The 14,419-nt window shown below is 45.7% G+C and overlaps 1 protein-coding gene across 14 annotated transcripts in view; it reads right to left on the bottom strand.

The window, feature by feature from the left end:
* The window catches only part of Ranbp16 (Ran-binding protein 16), a 37,354-nt gene that overhangs the window by 15,073 nt on the left and 7,862 nt on the right, over positions 1-14,419 (bottom strand). For 4 of the 14 annotated variants that reach the window (XM_028309510.1, XM_028309529.1, XM_028309476.1 and 1 more), the window contains 11 exons: positions 14,112-14,177; positions 13,097-13,161; positions 12,198-12,393; positions 10,350-10,565; positions 7,764-7,910; positions 5,114-5,286; positions 4,422-4,488; positions 3,341-3,452; positions 2,479-2,576; positions 1,584-1,634; positions 610-776 (listed from right to left, as the gene is read on the bottom strand). In XM_028309510.1, coding sequence (XP_028165311.1) covers positions 610-776; positions 1,584-1,634; positions 2,479-2,576; positions 3,341-3,452; positions 4,422-4,488; positions 5,114-5,286; positions 7,764-7,910; positions 10,350-10,565; positions 12,198-12,393; positions 13,097-13,161; positions 14,112-14,177 — 1,358 coding nt within the window. Of the gene's footprint in view, positions 1-609; positions 777-1,583; positions 1,635-2,427; positions 2,577-3,340; positions 3,453-4,309; positions 4,489-5,113; positions 5,287-7,763; positions 7,911-10,349; positions 10,566-12,197; positions 12,394-13,096; positions 13,162-13,770; positions 13,880-14,046; positions 14,178-14,419 lie in introns of those variants that run through there. The other 10 variants (XM_028309502.1, XM_028309468.1, XM_028309546.1 and 7 more) reach the window with 7 other exon arrangements.

The raw sequence follows: 14,419 nt of genomic DNA, 5'->3' as shown, positions 1-14,419 counted from the left end.
GTGGGGTTATCTATAGATAGGTCTTCAAAAATGATATCGAGGTTTCTAAAATACTTTTTTTCTAAACCGAATAGTTTGCGTGACAGACGCTTCCAAAGTGGAAAAAAGTTGGTCCCCCCCCCCCCCTCTAACTTCTAAAATAAGAAAATGAAAAATCTAAAAAAAACATATGATGTACATTACTATAAAAAGTACCAANCCCCCCCCCCCTCTAACTTCTAAAATAAGAAAATGAAAAATCTAAAAAAAACATATGATGTACATTACTATAAAAAGTACCAACGAAAATTGTTTTGAACGAAATAATTTCATAAATCAATGGTACGGAACCCTTTGTGCGTGACTCCGACACGCACTTGGCCGGTTTTTCATCTTTTTATCATGTGTTAACGGATTAACGATTAACGTTAACTTGCGTTAAATCTTGCTAAATGTAACGTTTTAACGTTTAACGAAGTTAATTTTTTTATTAACGGTTTAACGATTAACGAAGTTAACTATTTGATTAACGGTGCCCAGCTATGAGGATGGGTAGCTTGGGGTCATTGCAGGAAATTCTACGTGCTCGGCGACCGGACTTTAGCTAGACCTATAGCATAAATGACTCACATCTTCCTCATAATAACGCTGAGCAGCTGGCTCTCGTCGTTAAGTCCTAACACCTCGCTGAGGCAGCGGTACACTTTACTGTTCTTCTGTACTTGTTCCCCCACGTAGATCTTTCGAAAGTGCTCGAAGAAAGACATCATGGCCAGTTCTAGTTTCTCGCAGCCGCCCTGTAAGGAAATTATAAGAGTCAGACAGTTTGATTAATAATCCTACTAATATTATAAATGCGAAAGTTTGGATGTCTGGCTGTCTGAATGTTTGTTACTCTTTCACGCAAAAACTACTGAACGGATTTTGATGAAACTTTAAAGTATTATTGTTTATAACCCAGATTAACATATAGGCTATAATTTATGACGATCTGTGACAAACTAAATTTCACGCGGGTGAAGCCGCGGGCAAAAGCTAGTTACTAATATAATAAAAAAAATTGCGACACTACACTAATGACAAGTTTCAAAATTATTTATAATTTTCATAATATTTCTTTGTGTGGTTCCGGCAGACCAGACTGGAATGGAATGTGTCGTGTAATGTAATGGAAATATTATGGGCAGCACTTTACATGTAATGCTCGTAGTGCCGTCCACATGTAGAATTCGTGTTACATTACATGCAATCTTACATTACACATAACACCCGTCTGGAACCGGCTTTAGGCATTAGCGTAGGCACTTAGGTCTTAGGCTGGGTTGCACCATCTTACTTTAACTTTGACAAACATCAAAAATCTGTCAAACTCCATACACAAAGCACCGGTTATCGTTAAAGTTATGGTCCAAGTTAGGTGGTGCAAATCAGCCTTACGGAGTTACGGACTATGCGGTTACGAACTTGTACACTTACGGACTTACTTAGCAGGAAGGCGCTGGACGCAGGCCCCTACCAACCGGTCATTATGGAAGTCATTGGGGGAGGCCTGTGTTTAGCAGTGGACGTCCTGTGGCTGAAATGATGATGATGATGAGACTTACGGACGCCAGCCGCGAGTCCGTCAGGTCCATGAGCTGCAGCACGCGGCAGACCAACTCTCCGTCCATCGCGTCGTTCTCGTCGCACGTATTGACCGACGACCGCCTCGTTTCCCGCGAGACTCCCAGAGACTTCTTAGAGACCGCGCGAGACTTCAGAAGCCTTAGAGACCGCGCAAGGCTTGAGAAGCTTTAGAGACCGCGCGAAGCTCGAAGAGACTCCTATAGACTCCCAGAGACTCCTGTAGACTCCCAGAGACTCCCCGAGACGCCCGGAGACTACCAGAGACTCCCAGAGACTCCCATAGAATCCCGGAGACTCCCCGAGACTCCTCGAGACTCCCAGAGACTCCCGGAGACTCCCGGAGACTCACAGAGACTCCCCGAGACTACCAGAAACTCCCCGAGACTCCCAGAGACTACCAGAGACTCCCGGAGACTCCCAGACACTCCCCGAGACTTCCAGAGACTCCCAGAGACTGCCAGACACTCCTAGACTCCCAGACTTGAGAAGCCTTAGAGACCGCGCGAGACTTGTGGAGCCTTAGAGACCGCGCGAGACTTGAGGAGCCTTAGAGACCGCGCGATACTTGTGGAGCCTTAGAGACCGCGCGAGACTTCAGAAGCCTTAGAGACCACGCGAGACTTGAGAAGCTTTAGAGACCGCGCGATGCTCGAAAAGCCTTAGAGACCGCGCGAGACTTGCGGAGCCTTAGAGACCACGCGAGACTTGCGGAGCCTTAGAGACCACGCGAGGCTTGAGTAGCCTTAGAGACCGCTCAAGACTTACGGACGCCTTAGAGACCGCGCAAGCCTCGAGAAGCCTTAGAGACCACGCGAGACTTACGGACGCCAGCCGCGAGTCCGTCAGGTCCATGAGCTGCAGCACGCGGCAGACCAACTCTCCGTCCATCGCGTCGTTCTCGTCGCACGTGTTGACCGACGCCCGCCCGCCTATAGCCGCGCCGATGATGTAGACTAGCCACGTTAATTGACCTGTAAACAAAAACAAATTTAATTGTCTGTCATTATTTGTCATCAACGGAAAACGCAGCGTGGGACGTCCACCCACAAGGTGGACCGACGACATCATAAAGGTAGCAGGAAAGCGCTGGACGCAGGCCGCTACTAACCTGGTAACATGGAAAGCATTGGGGGAGGCCTATGTTCAGCAGTGGACGTCCTATGGCTGAGATGATGATGATGATTTGTCATCAAGGTTCACCACAATAATCTAGTGGCAGCGGGGTACGAAACAGTTTCTCTGATCTGTCTCATAAGTGCCAATTGTGGTCTAAACTGAATAAATATTTTTGATTTTGATTTTGAAACCGAAATCCGGAGGGGGCCAATAGGGGCCTGAAGGGGGACAAGAGGGGGCCGGAGGGGGCCAATAGGGGCCCGAAGGGGGACAAGAGGGGGCCGGAGGGGGGCCCACCCCAGAATGGTCTTGTGGTCTATAATAAAATTACAATCTATAATACTCATGAGCTATGATACCAAGCGCACCCCCTGACGTTACGTTTCCTACTTACCCTGCAAGACCAGTATTCAGTCTTCCTGTGCTACCTTTATGCGGTCGTCGGTCCACCTTGTGCGCTTTCCTGTATGTGGCCTCCACTCCTGGACTTATTAACCCCTGAATATAAGCCTACCCTGCAAGACCAGTATCTCCTACGGCCTGCATCCAGCGCCTTCGTGCTACGTTTATGCGGTCGTCGGTCCACCTTATGCTTATAAACGCCTGAACATAAGCCTACCCTGCAAGACGAGTATCTCCTGCGGGTTCTGCTGCACGCTGTAGGCGGCGGCCGCGCGGTCGAAGTGCGCGACGAGCAGACGGCAGCTCTTGGCGTACTCGCAGCGAGCCACCACTGACAGCTGCTAACGGGGGGCCAGAGGGGGCCAGGGGGCCGCAGGGGGCAGAGGGGGGCCAGAGGGGGTGCAAGAGGGGGCCGGAGTGGGAGACGGGTCTGGAGGGGGCAGAGGGGGGCCGGAGGGGGGCCGAGGAGGCCGGAGGGGGGTCAGAGTAGGCTGGAGGGGGGGCCCACTCCAGAATGGTCTGGTGCCCCCCCTCCCTCGAGTCTATTTATAGTACTCCACCTATGAGCCATGATACCAGTAGTAGTCAGGTGCCAGGCCCCCATGAAAAATGACCCTAGATATACCATAATGGTTCCAGTTGTTGCTGTGTTTCCTACATACCATGCAAGACCAGTATCTCCTGCGGGTTGTAGCGAGGTCGTCGGTCCACATTTTGCGCTTTCCACGCGCTCTACTCAAGAACCTTGCTGCCTCTATGTTGGATAAACGCCTGAATATAAGCCTACCCTGCAAGACCAGTATCTCCTGCGGGTTGTAGCGGCCTGCATCCAGCGCCTTTCTGCTACCTTTACGAGGTCGTTGGTCCACCTTGTACGCCTCCCAAAACCTTGCTGCCTCTAAGTTGGACTATTATAAGCCTACCCTGCAAGACCAGTATCTCCTGCGGGTTGTAGCGTGGTCGTCAGTCCACATTTTGCGCTTTCCACGCGCTCTACTCCAGAATTTCAAAAATTAGTCTAATACTCACTTATGAGCTATGATACCAATCGCACCCCATGACGTTACGTTTATTACATACCCTGCAAGACGAGTATCTCCTACGGCCTGCTACCTTTATGAGGTCGTCGGTCCACCTTGTGCGCTTTCCCTTTCCACTCCAGAACCTTGTTGGAATATAAGCCTACCCTGCAAGACGAGTATCTCCTGCGGGTTCTGCTGCACGCTGTAGGCGGCGGCCGCGCGGTCGAAGTGCGCGACGAGCAGACGGCAGCTCTTGGCGTACTCGCAGCGAGCCACCACCGACAGCTGCTCCAATTGTTGCTGCACTGTGCCCGCCTCGTCTAGCGGGTCTTCCAGGCCGTCCCTGGAAAGAGAGTTGAGCAATATTGTATAGTCTGGTCTGCGAGCACGTAGAATTTTGTCCAATGACCCCAAGCTACCCATCCTTATCGCTCGCGCGTAATTTGTTGCTGTCGCGTTCGCACACTCACTGCGGGCGCCCGTCGCACAGTCGCGACAGCAATATAATTACGCGCGAGCGATAAGGATGGGTAGCTTGGGGTCATTGGACAAAATTCTACGTGCTCACAGACCGGGCTTTAGTTGATGACACTTGACACATCAGTCAATTGACATACTGTCAAAAGCTTGACATTACACTTTTTGTAAAGCAATGACGTGACTGTTTGATCACACAAGTTCTATAAAAGAATATTGTAGTCCTGAAATCCCTCTAGCTAGTCCATCCCCCTAAAAGGAATCCGTTTTAGGCTTTGTATTTGCGCCACTTAGCGCTAGCGCGTAAACCCATCTCATAATTATAACCCCCATACAAAACCTGTAGCAAATACCTGACTCTTGCTTCTGGTAACGGTCTCAGAATGTCCACTGCTGAACATAGGCCTTCCCCTTTGATCTCTTTTACACAAGTTTTACCCAACAATTTCAAGAGACACCGTTTTGTGATCGCGTTAAGAATAACCACTCACCTCACAACACAAGGCACGGAGTTGAGCCGCGACTCGATGTATGCAGCCGTGACGCCCGGCGCGTAAGTTTCAAGTAGATGTGGCTCTGTAGCTTTCACATACGGTACTGAAGCCACCATCCGTTGCCATAGGGATAGCAAGTAGTGTACTGAATTTGGTGCGAATTGCCACATCTGGAAATTAAAATGGTTGTGGATTGGTCATCATCAATAGGTTATTTTAGACTCCTCTGTAGGTGGATGAGCTAATTTATCAGAGGAAAAAGCTTTTGCTAGCAGGCATATAAGTCTTAAGTCATTTATTTTCTGCATTATAAGCTTTTAAAAAGCGTAGTATTACTTTAAGCCTATCACTGCTTTGGGACAATAAATGGGCCAGTGCTAAGGCAACGCATAAAAATCGGTCACCTTTGTAATATGTAGTAGGTAGGTTTATGAGCTAACTGAATTGCATTTACGTATATTGCTTAGTATACAAAGTCTCTATTTATTATGTGACAATGAGTGATCCTTCTGTTATGACCATCAGGTATTATGTGGCTTCCAAACCATTATATTGTTATACAATAAAAATTATGTCATTAATTTCTGTAGACCAACTTCCTTTGTACAGGGTGCCCCAAAAAGTAGTGTCAACCCGAAGCCCACAGGTATGTGTTGTAAAAAAAAAATCATAACTGGAAAACTATCGTCGCGGTTAGAGATGGGTAAGTNCGTTTATACAGGGTGGAAACGATAAGTGATCTCACCCGATTATTTCTAAACTATACAAGATATCGAAAAACTGGTTACTGATCCTGAAAGTGCTTCACGAGCTCTTTCAAACGGTGCTAATAAACGATTACAGAATAAACTGGAACTATCCGAAAATTCAATATTTCCAGCTTCCATACATTTGGTAAAGTTACATAATTTTAAAAACTACACAAGATATCGTAAAACTGGTAACTGATCCTTAAAGTGCTTCACAAGCTCTATCCAACGGTATCAATATCAAGTTACAGAATAAACTGGATCTATCCTAAAATTCAATGTTTCCGTCTTCCATACATTTAATACTATCACAGTCATGGCACTCATCACTGGGAAATTTTATAGTAAAACCTAAAACTAATGTTTTTCACAAATAATTTTAAATAAGATGCAAGTTCCGAGTTTATTTAACCGACTCTTTAAGTTTATTATTTAACAAAAAATAAATTGCACTTCTAAATCGTGTCGTCGGCATAGATTTAGTATGGAAGCTGGAAACATTGAATTTTGGGATAGTTATAGTTTATTCTGTAACCTATTATTGGTGCCGTTTGAAAGAGCTTGTGAAGCACTTTCAGGATCAGTAACCAGTTTTTCGAAATCTTGTATAGTTTAAAAATAATCGAGTGAGATCACTTATCGTTTCCACCCTGTATAAATTACATTGATGTTTTTTAGTTCTTTTTTGTTTCTTTGAGTAATATTTGATTTTAATATTGATTTGATTTTAAAGGTGGAAGAAAAAACGTAAGAAACTATTAATAGCAGGGTTAATAGCCAATGGATGGCAAATAATGGCTATTAATAGATAATAATCAGTTATTATCCAAACTAGCTGGCTACAAACCCATCTCTAGTCGCGGTGATTCGGGTTCCTAGTGATGTTCTACCTCTGGGCTTTGGCTTGACACTACTTTTGGGACACCCTGTATATGTAACTACTCTTTGGTTTCTATCCGTGGGTGAAGGAAAAGAAAAGAAAATTAAAAAAGGTGAATAGACACCATTTATTAAAATAGAGAAATAAATAATCACAATTTGCTGCTTAGCATTTTAATAGTTCGCGCAGCTTTGACCCACGGATTGTTACGGTAGATCTGTAATTAAACCAAAATCATTTCATTTTTGGAATATAGTTCCCACCACATTTTGAACCTTATTCGCTAGTTTTAAGGTTCAAAGACATTCTATCTTATATTACCATCTTACCTAAGTCTGTCACCATAACAACAATGTTAAGAGCATTGTTGTGAGATAGCCAGTTCTTTCTTGTAAAATCAAAAACAATAGTGACTGAGTTTCTTGCGCTGCTTCTTACCAGCACTGGCTCATATTACTGTCCGGTATAAAAGTACGAGCCACGAGGCTACTTACAAAGTATTTTTTTATTTATTTTGATTTTGTGGTTGAGGATTTCGGGTGAAGCTCACTTCCACGCCTGATTGATCATCACTTTAAGCAGAGTAAATACAAAAGAGTAGGTATGCGCCTTAATCACCCCGCTAATCCACGCTAAATTTTGTCAGTGTGTGCGTGCGCGCCGCATACGTATTGGCGCGCTCACATACAAACCGCGCTCGGTGCGTTTCTATGAAGATGACCTTACTCATTTATATTTACTCTGCTTTATGTGAGACTAGCTTTTGCCCGCGGCTTCACCTGCGTGAAATTTAGTTTCTCACAGATCGTCATAAATTATAGCCTATATGTTATTCTGGGTTATAAACAATAATACTGTAAAGTTTCATCAAAATCCATTCAGTAGTTTTTGCGTGAAAGAGTAACAAACATCCAGACATCCAAACTTTCGCATTTATAATATTGGTAGGAAGTAGGATGTTTCTCCGTTATGGATATTTCCACCAGGTGAGTGATGTGGGTAGAATAAAATAACGTACCTGTAAACTCTGCACAGTGAACTTGGCGATCAGCTCGATAAGCCGCGGGTAGTTGTCCACCATGACGAGCTCACCAAGTTGGTAGTTGGTCTTCAATCGCGCTAGCAGCCGGCAGAACTCGTGGTAGTTCGTGGGGTCTGATAGGCCCTGCAACAAAATTGGGTGGTTGAATGACATTATAGCGTGACGTCATAGTCGAAATTCACTGTGGACTGTAAATTACAAAATGCCAACATTTTCTCAATTGATTTTGCTTCTTATTCTAAAAGTATAAAAAAAAAATCACCTGCTTACTATTCTCCAATATCTTGAAGACACGGTCAAAGGATATGTCTAAAGACCCGTCTCCGAGCACGTAGAATTTTGTCCAATGACCCCAAGCTACCCATCCTTATCGCTCTCGCGTAATTATATTGTTGTCGCGACTGTGCGACGGGCGCCCGCAGTTAGTATGCGAGCGCGATAGCAACATAATTACGCGCAAGCGATAAGGATGGGACGATGAGTAGCTTGGGAGTTATTGGACAAAATTCTACGTGCTCGTAGACCAGACTATATTCATCATCATCTTTTCAGCCACAGGACGTCCACTGCTGAACATAGTCCTCCCCCAATGACTTCCAGATTGACCGGTTGGTAGCGGCCTGAATCCAGCGCCTTCCTACCTTTATAAGGTCATCTGGCCACCGTATGGATGGACGTCTTACGCTGAGCTTGTTACTGCGAAGTAATGATTCTCAAAGAGCATTTTTGCAGTCACCAGGATGGCGCCACTATAGTGTAAGGTCATGTCAATCGACAGTGAAGCTCATTGATTTTGCGTCTTATTCTAAAGAAATATGGATCAAAATCCTATCTGTGTGTTCTCCAATATCTAAAGCCACCAGCAGCAAGTCTATTTTGATTTTGCGTCTTATTCTAAAGAAATCATGTCGCGCGCTCACAATCATGCTCACACGCATGTCACTAAAAACATCGTGCTGATTTTCTCGCAGCCGTAGTAACGAGCGCATCACTGGACACCTACCGTCTACTTCGTACATCACCCGCGCATGTTAGGATACTCACACTAATGCACTACGCATTATCTCTGCATTACACACACACTGCGCTGCACTGAGGACTACTACCGAAATAGTTTTAAATTATTAAAATTGTGTACGTACCCACATAATAAATGTAAATCAGTAACTTTTATGAGGTGGAGGGCTGACTACTTGAGATACAGGTGTCATTACCTAGTTCAGGTGTCAGCCCACCATAGCCAATATTTTACTGTAAACTAGCATAATTATGTTTTGGAATGAACCTTGTTTGTATACGGTTATGGTGAGAAATAAACGATATTATATTATATTATTATTAAATATGGATCAAAATCATACTTGCGTGTTCTCCAGTATCCTTAGCACGCCGGCCGCCAGCCGGTTGAGGAACTTGGCCCGCTCGTTGTTGCTGAACAGCGACCGCCGGACCGAAGCCAGCTGCACTAGTAGCGCGAGCGCCAGCGACGCGGCCGCCGCCCAGCGCGTTATAGCGAGGACAGCTCCAGCGAGCCGGACTCTAGCGAGTAAGACTGTTCACCTTGTGGGTGGATGTCTCACGCTGCGCTTCCAGAAGGTCGTCCGTCCTAGCAGTGTAGGCTACATGAATGTTAGTGTAAAGGTACAGTCACCTGCGTGTTCTCCAGTATCCGCAGCACGCCGGCCGCCAGCCGGTTGAGGAACTTGGCCCGCTCGTTGTTGCTGAACAGCGACCGCCGGACCGAAGCCAGCTGCACTAGTAGCGCGAGCGCCAGCCACGCGGCCGCCGCCCAGCGCGTTATAGCGAGGACAGCTCCAGCGAGCCGGACTCTAGCGAGTAGGACTGTTCACCTTGTGGGTGGACGTCTCACGCTGCGCTTTCTAAGAGGTCATCCGTCCACCTTGTAGTTTAGGTGGACTTCTTACGCTTGTGCTTTCCAGGTCAGCTGTCTACCTTGTAGATGGATGTCCCACGCTGCGCTTTCTAGGAGGTCGTCTGTTCACCTTGTGGGTGGACGTCTCACGCTGCGCTTTCCAGGTCGTCTGTCCATCTTGTAGGTGGACGTCTCACGCTGCGCTTTCTAGGAGGTCGTCTGTCCATCTTGTGAGTGAACGTCCTAAGCTACGTTTTCCAGGAGGTCGTCTGTCCATCTTGTGGGTGGACGTCACACACTGCGCTTTCCAGGAGGTCGTCTGTCCACCTTGTGGGTGGACGTCACACGCTGCGCTTTCTAGGAGGTCGTCTGTCCACCTTGTAGATGGACAGTCTACGCTGCGTTTGCTAAGTGGTCGTCTGTCCACCTTGTGAATGGAAGTCTCAAGCTGAGCTTTATAGGTCGTCTGTCCACGCTGCGCTTTATACGTCGTCTGTCCACCTTATGGGTGGACGTACCACGCTACGCTTTACAGGTCGTCTGTCCACCTTGTAGGTGGACGTCCCAAGCTGCGCTTTCTAAGAGGTCGTCTGTCCACCTTGTAAGTGGACGTCTCACGCTGCGCTTCCAGAAGGTCGTCCGTCCTAGCAGTGTAGGCTGTATTAATCTTAGTCTAAAGGTACAGTCACCTGCGTGTTCTCCAGTATCCGCAGCACGCCGGCCGCCAGCCGGTTGAGGAACTTGGCCCGCTCGTTGTTGCTGAACAGCGACCGCCGGACCGAAGCCAGCTGCACTAGCAGCGCGAGCGCCAGCGACGCCGGCCCGCCGCCCAGCGCGTGGTATAACTCGAAGAACAGGTCCAAAGTGCCCGATTCCAGGAATGTGGGTCGCCAGGATGTGGGTATCTGGAAATAAATGGTTTCAATGAGGGTTTTCGCGAATGAAAAATCCGCCAGATACGTACGTAGACGCGAGGTCCAAATGCTGCACGATTGGTTATTTTTGACATGACATTGACAGATATGTCAAAATCCACCAATCACGCAGCAGTCAGACCCCACATCCACGTCCCGCCATCTAGCGGTTTAGTCTGTCAGTTAACTTATCAAAAAATACTCTACACGTATTTTTCACTTTTTCAAACTAATTAATATTTAAAGAGATAAAGCGCGCCAAAGTTCAAAAGAAGAGGCCCGTGACGTCAATGAGTGCTTAAAAGTGGCGCACTTTGAGACACCGCGCGGAACTTCAACGCACCATAACTATGCAATTATTTGTTAGATTGACAAATAAAAATATACGTGTCCAATATTTTTGGATATTAAACATGACGGACTAAAAAATTTTTTTTAGGAAACTAGCCTATTCTAATTGGTTGTTCATTTATTCATCATTGCATTCGAGATTTCAATAACATAATATGCCAAAGGCATCCCCAAACAATCTGACCAGATAGCGTTAGCAGTGTAAGCCAAATCCTCCATTTGCCTCTGGTAATTTAGAGAGGGTCATGGTCTTTTGCTTTCGTGCTCATCGGGGACGAAATGAAATGAAGATGATGAGCATTTGAGGAATGAAAATCTACACTTGTGCATAAAACAAAATCGAGAAAGGCTGCGTCGATTTTAATGAGCTGCTATAGGGGACTGGTCAAGGAAAGATATACCTGACATAAAATATATATGTATGTATCAAAACGCAACAATTAACCTAGAAATTAGCACGGCACTAAAGAAATATATTCAAAACTGCCACGCGGTCTCGTGCTAAATGGGAGTCTTAAAGGCCACCTTCTATCAACGGGAGCGCGAGGTAAGTAACTTGCTTCTGAATGTATTGTAACTTCCTACTTTTTTATATTTTTAAACCGGCAGACAGTGGTGACTGAGTTAGTTGCGGCGCTTCTTCTCAGCACTTGCCAAATGTTTGTCTCGAAGCGCTGGTAGGGCAAAAAAAGAATGAGACATGTATAGGCTCCTTATGAGCATTTGAAGATTTGCAAGTAGGTACTAATTTAATTAGTCTTAACAAATAAAGATAATTTTGATTTTGATTTATAATAAATAACCTGAAAAAAAGAACTAAACTGAACAGTGCACAGATCGTCCGAAGCTTCATCGCTGTTAGTTCCTATGAAGTCGAACGTGAGACAGTTGTTAGCGAGCCGTAGTAGCGCCGCTATGAGCGTGATCTGACGCTCGTCGTCAATCAGCACCTGTGCTTGTACCAGGCGCGAAGGAAAATAACCTGAACAGTGCACAGATCGTGGAACTAATCTGAACAGTGCACAGATTGTGGAACTAACCTGAACAGTGCACAGGTCGTGGAACTAACCTGAACAGTGCACAGGTCGTGGAACTAACCTGAACAGTGCACAGGTCGTGGAACTAACCTGAACAGTGCACAGATCGTGGAACTAACCTGAACAGTGCACAGATCGTGGAACTAACCTGAACAGTGCACAGATCGTGGAACTAACCTGAACAGTGCACAGATCGTGGAACTAACCTGAACAGTGCACAGATCGTGGAACTAACCTGAACAGTGCAGAGGTCATCCGAAGCTTCATCGCTGTTAGTTCCTATGAAGTCGAACGTGAGACAGTTGTGAGCGAGCCGTAGTAGCGCCGCTATGAGCGTGATTTGTCGCTCGTCGTTGAGGTCCAATGCCTTCGCTCGAGCGGCGGAGAGGAGCGAGCAAGCGAGACGGAACATCTCGAAGAGCTGTGTGTCTCTGTGGAAAAATAAAGATATGGTAAGAAAAAAGGCACGAATTAGGTACGATGCCCATATACCGGCGCGCGTCGGAGCGCACTTACACAGCCGTAAAGAAAATAGTATTTTGTTAACAGTTCTTAGAGTCGTAATGAGGGCTATCGTTTTTATACTTAACAGTTGGCACCCCTGGCGATTGACAGGACCTTACTCTACAGTGGCGCCATCTTGATGAGTGCAAATGCGATAGTCCTCCTACCACTTTAGCGCTCACCAGTTGGTGCCACTGTCTTCGCAACTAGTAAGTGACAGGACCTTACTCTACAGTGGCGCTAACTGGTGAGCGCTAAAACGATAGCCCTCATTGCTTACAACTGATTAACTGACATTTCAATCCGGACGGATGCGCGAGCATGCGTCGGAAGCCGGTCGGCTCCGAGCGTATTCCAGCGGATACGCGTGCAGACGCGCGAATTCCACCGCATTTTTCACCGAACGGACGCTGCGCTGTGCGCCAAATCGCACCGATTCGCGCCGGTCAATGTGAATCCTGCCTTAGGCTTACACAGTGTTGCGTACCACTATACGAAATAGAACATCATGAACAGTCAGCGTCAAATAGTTTGTGACACCCAAAGTAGTCAAAACTGATACTGAAACTGAAGTCCGCGAGCATCTAGTTGGTCTGTAAAACACCTTATCTCAATGAACCTCTTTTGTACCTGAACGATGAGGATATCTTCCTGTGCTTGCAAAGACCGCGATTGGCGTCCTCCCGCTCAGTCATCTGGTTAATTTATCAATAGTGTACCCACTCACAATGGAATACGGTTCAAACTCGCGTATTAAACCGTCTTTATTCAGTTACTTAGCCCATATAATATATGATTATCTCTAGGAGACCCTATCTCAATGGAATAAGGATCACTTTTGTACCTGAACGATGAGGATATCTTCCTGTGCTTGCAAAGACCGCGATTGGCGTCCTTCCATTCAGTCATCTGGTTCATTTCCACCACCAGCTGTGATAGTAACTGTACGCCTATTGTACACTATCTTTAGTATACCCTATCACAATCAAAATAGAGTTCATATTCTGTTGCTGTCATCTTTTGCATCGATCTTCCGAGACGAAGAGGACCAGTGTGTTTCGGCTATTTCCATCAATCTGTTTTAGACCCTATACAAAGAACATAAGGATCACTTTTGTACCTGAATGATGAGGATATCTTCCTTTGCTTGCAAAGACCGCGATTGGCGTCCTTCCTCTCAGTCATCTGGTTCATTTGTCAATAGTGTACCCACTCACAATGGAATACGGTTCAAATTCGCACTCTCCTGTCTTAGTCTAACTCTAAGAGACCCTATCTCAATGGAATAAGGTTCATTGTTGTACCTGAACGATGAGGATATTTTCCTGTGCTTGCAAAGACCGCGATTGGCGTCCTCCCGCTCAGCCATCTGGTTCATTTCCACCACTAATTGTGACAGCAACTGTACGCCTATTGTACACTAACTTTAGTATACCCTATCACAATCAAAATAGAGTTCATATTCTGTTGCTGTCATCTTTTGCATCGATCTTCCGAGACGAAGAGGACCAGTGTGTTTCGGCTACTTCCATCAATCTGTTTTAGACCCTATACAAAGAACATAAGGATCACTTTTGTACCTGAACGATGAGGATATCTTCCTGTGCTTGCAAAGACCGCGATTGGCGTCCTCCCTCTCAGTCATCTGGTTCATTTCCACCACTAATTGTGACAGCAACTGTACGCCGATTGTGCACATCTCAGCTGGGCCCTGTAAAGAATAGAAAAGATTAAACGAAACGTATGATAAAGGTAAAGAATCAAGTAAAATTGACATCGGCTTATCCTAGAATAACATAAATTATTTATTTTGGTAAATTAGAGAGGCTCCTTCAAAAATGACGTGATTATTTTAATTTCTAAAATGTTTAAAATTGACATCTAAGAACTAAGGGTGAATTCGACCAAACAAGAGTAAATATTAATCTCAGAATAAAACGTCAGTTTTGACAT

This window comes from Ostrinia furnacalis, unplaced genomic scaffold (genome assembly GCF_004193835.3).
Source record: "Ostrinia furnacalis isolate ACB-3 unplaced genomic scaffold, ASM419383v2 OfSCF0212, whole genome shotgun sequence".
In the NCBI taxonomy this organism is placed as follows: Eukaryota; Metazoa; Arthropoda; class Insecta; order Lepidoptera; family Crambidae; genus Ostrinia; species Ostrinia furnacalis.
Note: the sequence above shows the minus strand (reverse complement) of the source record. Positions and strands in the feature narration are given on the sequence as shown.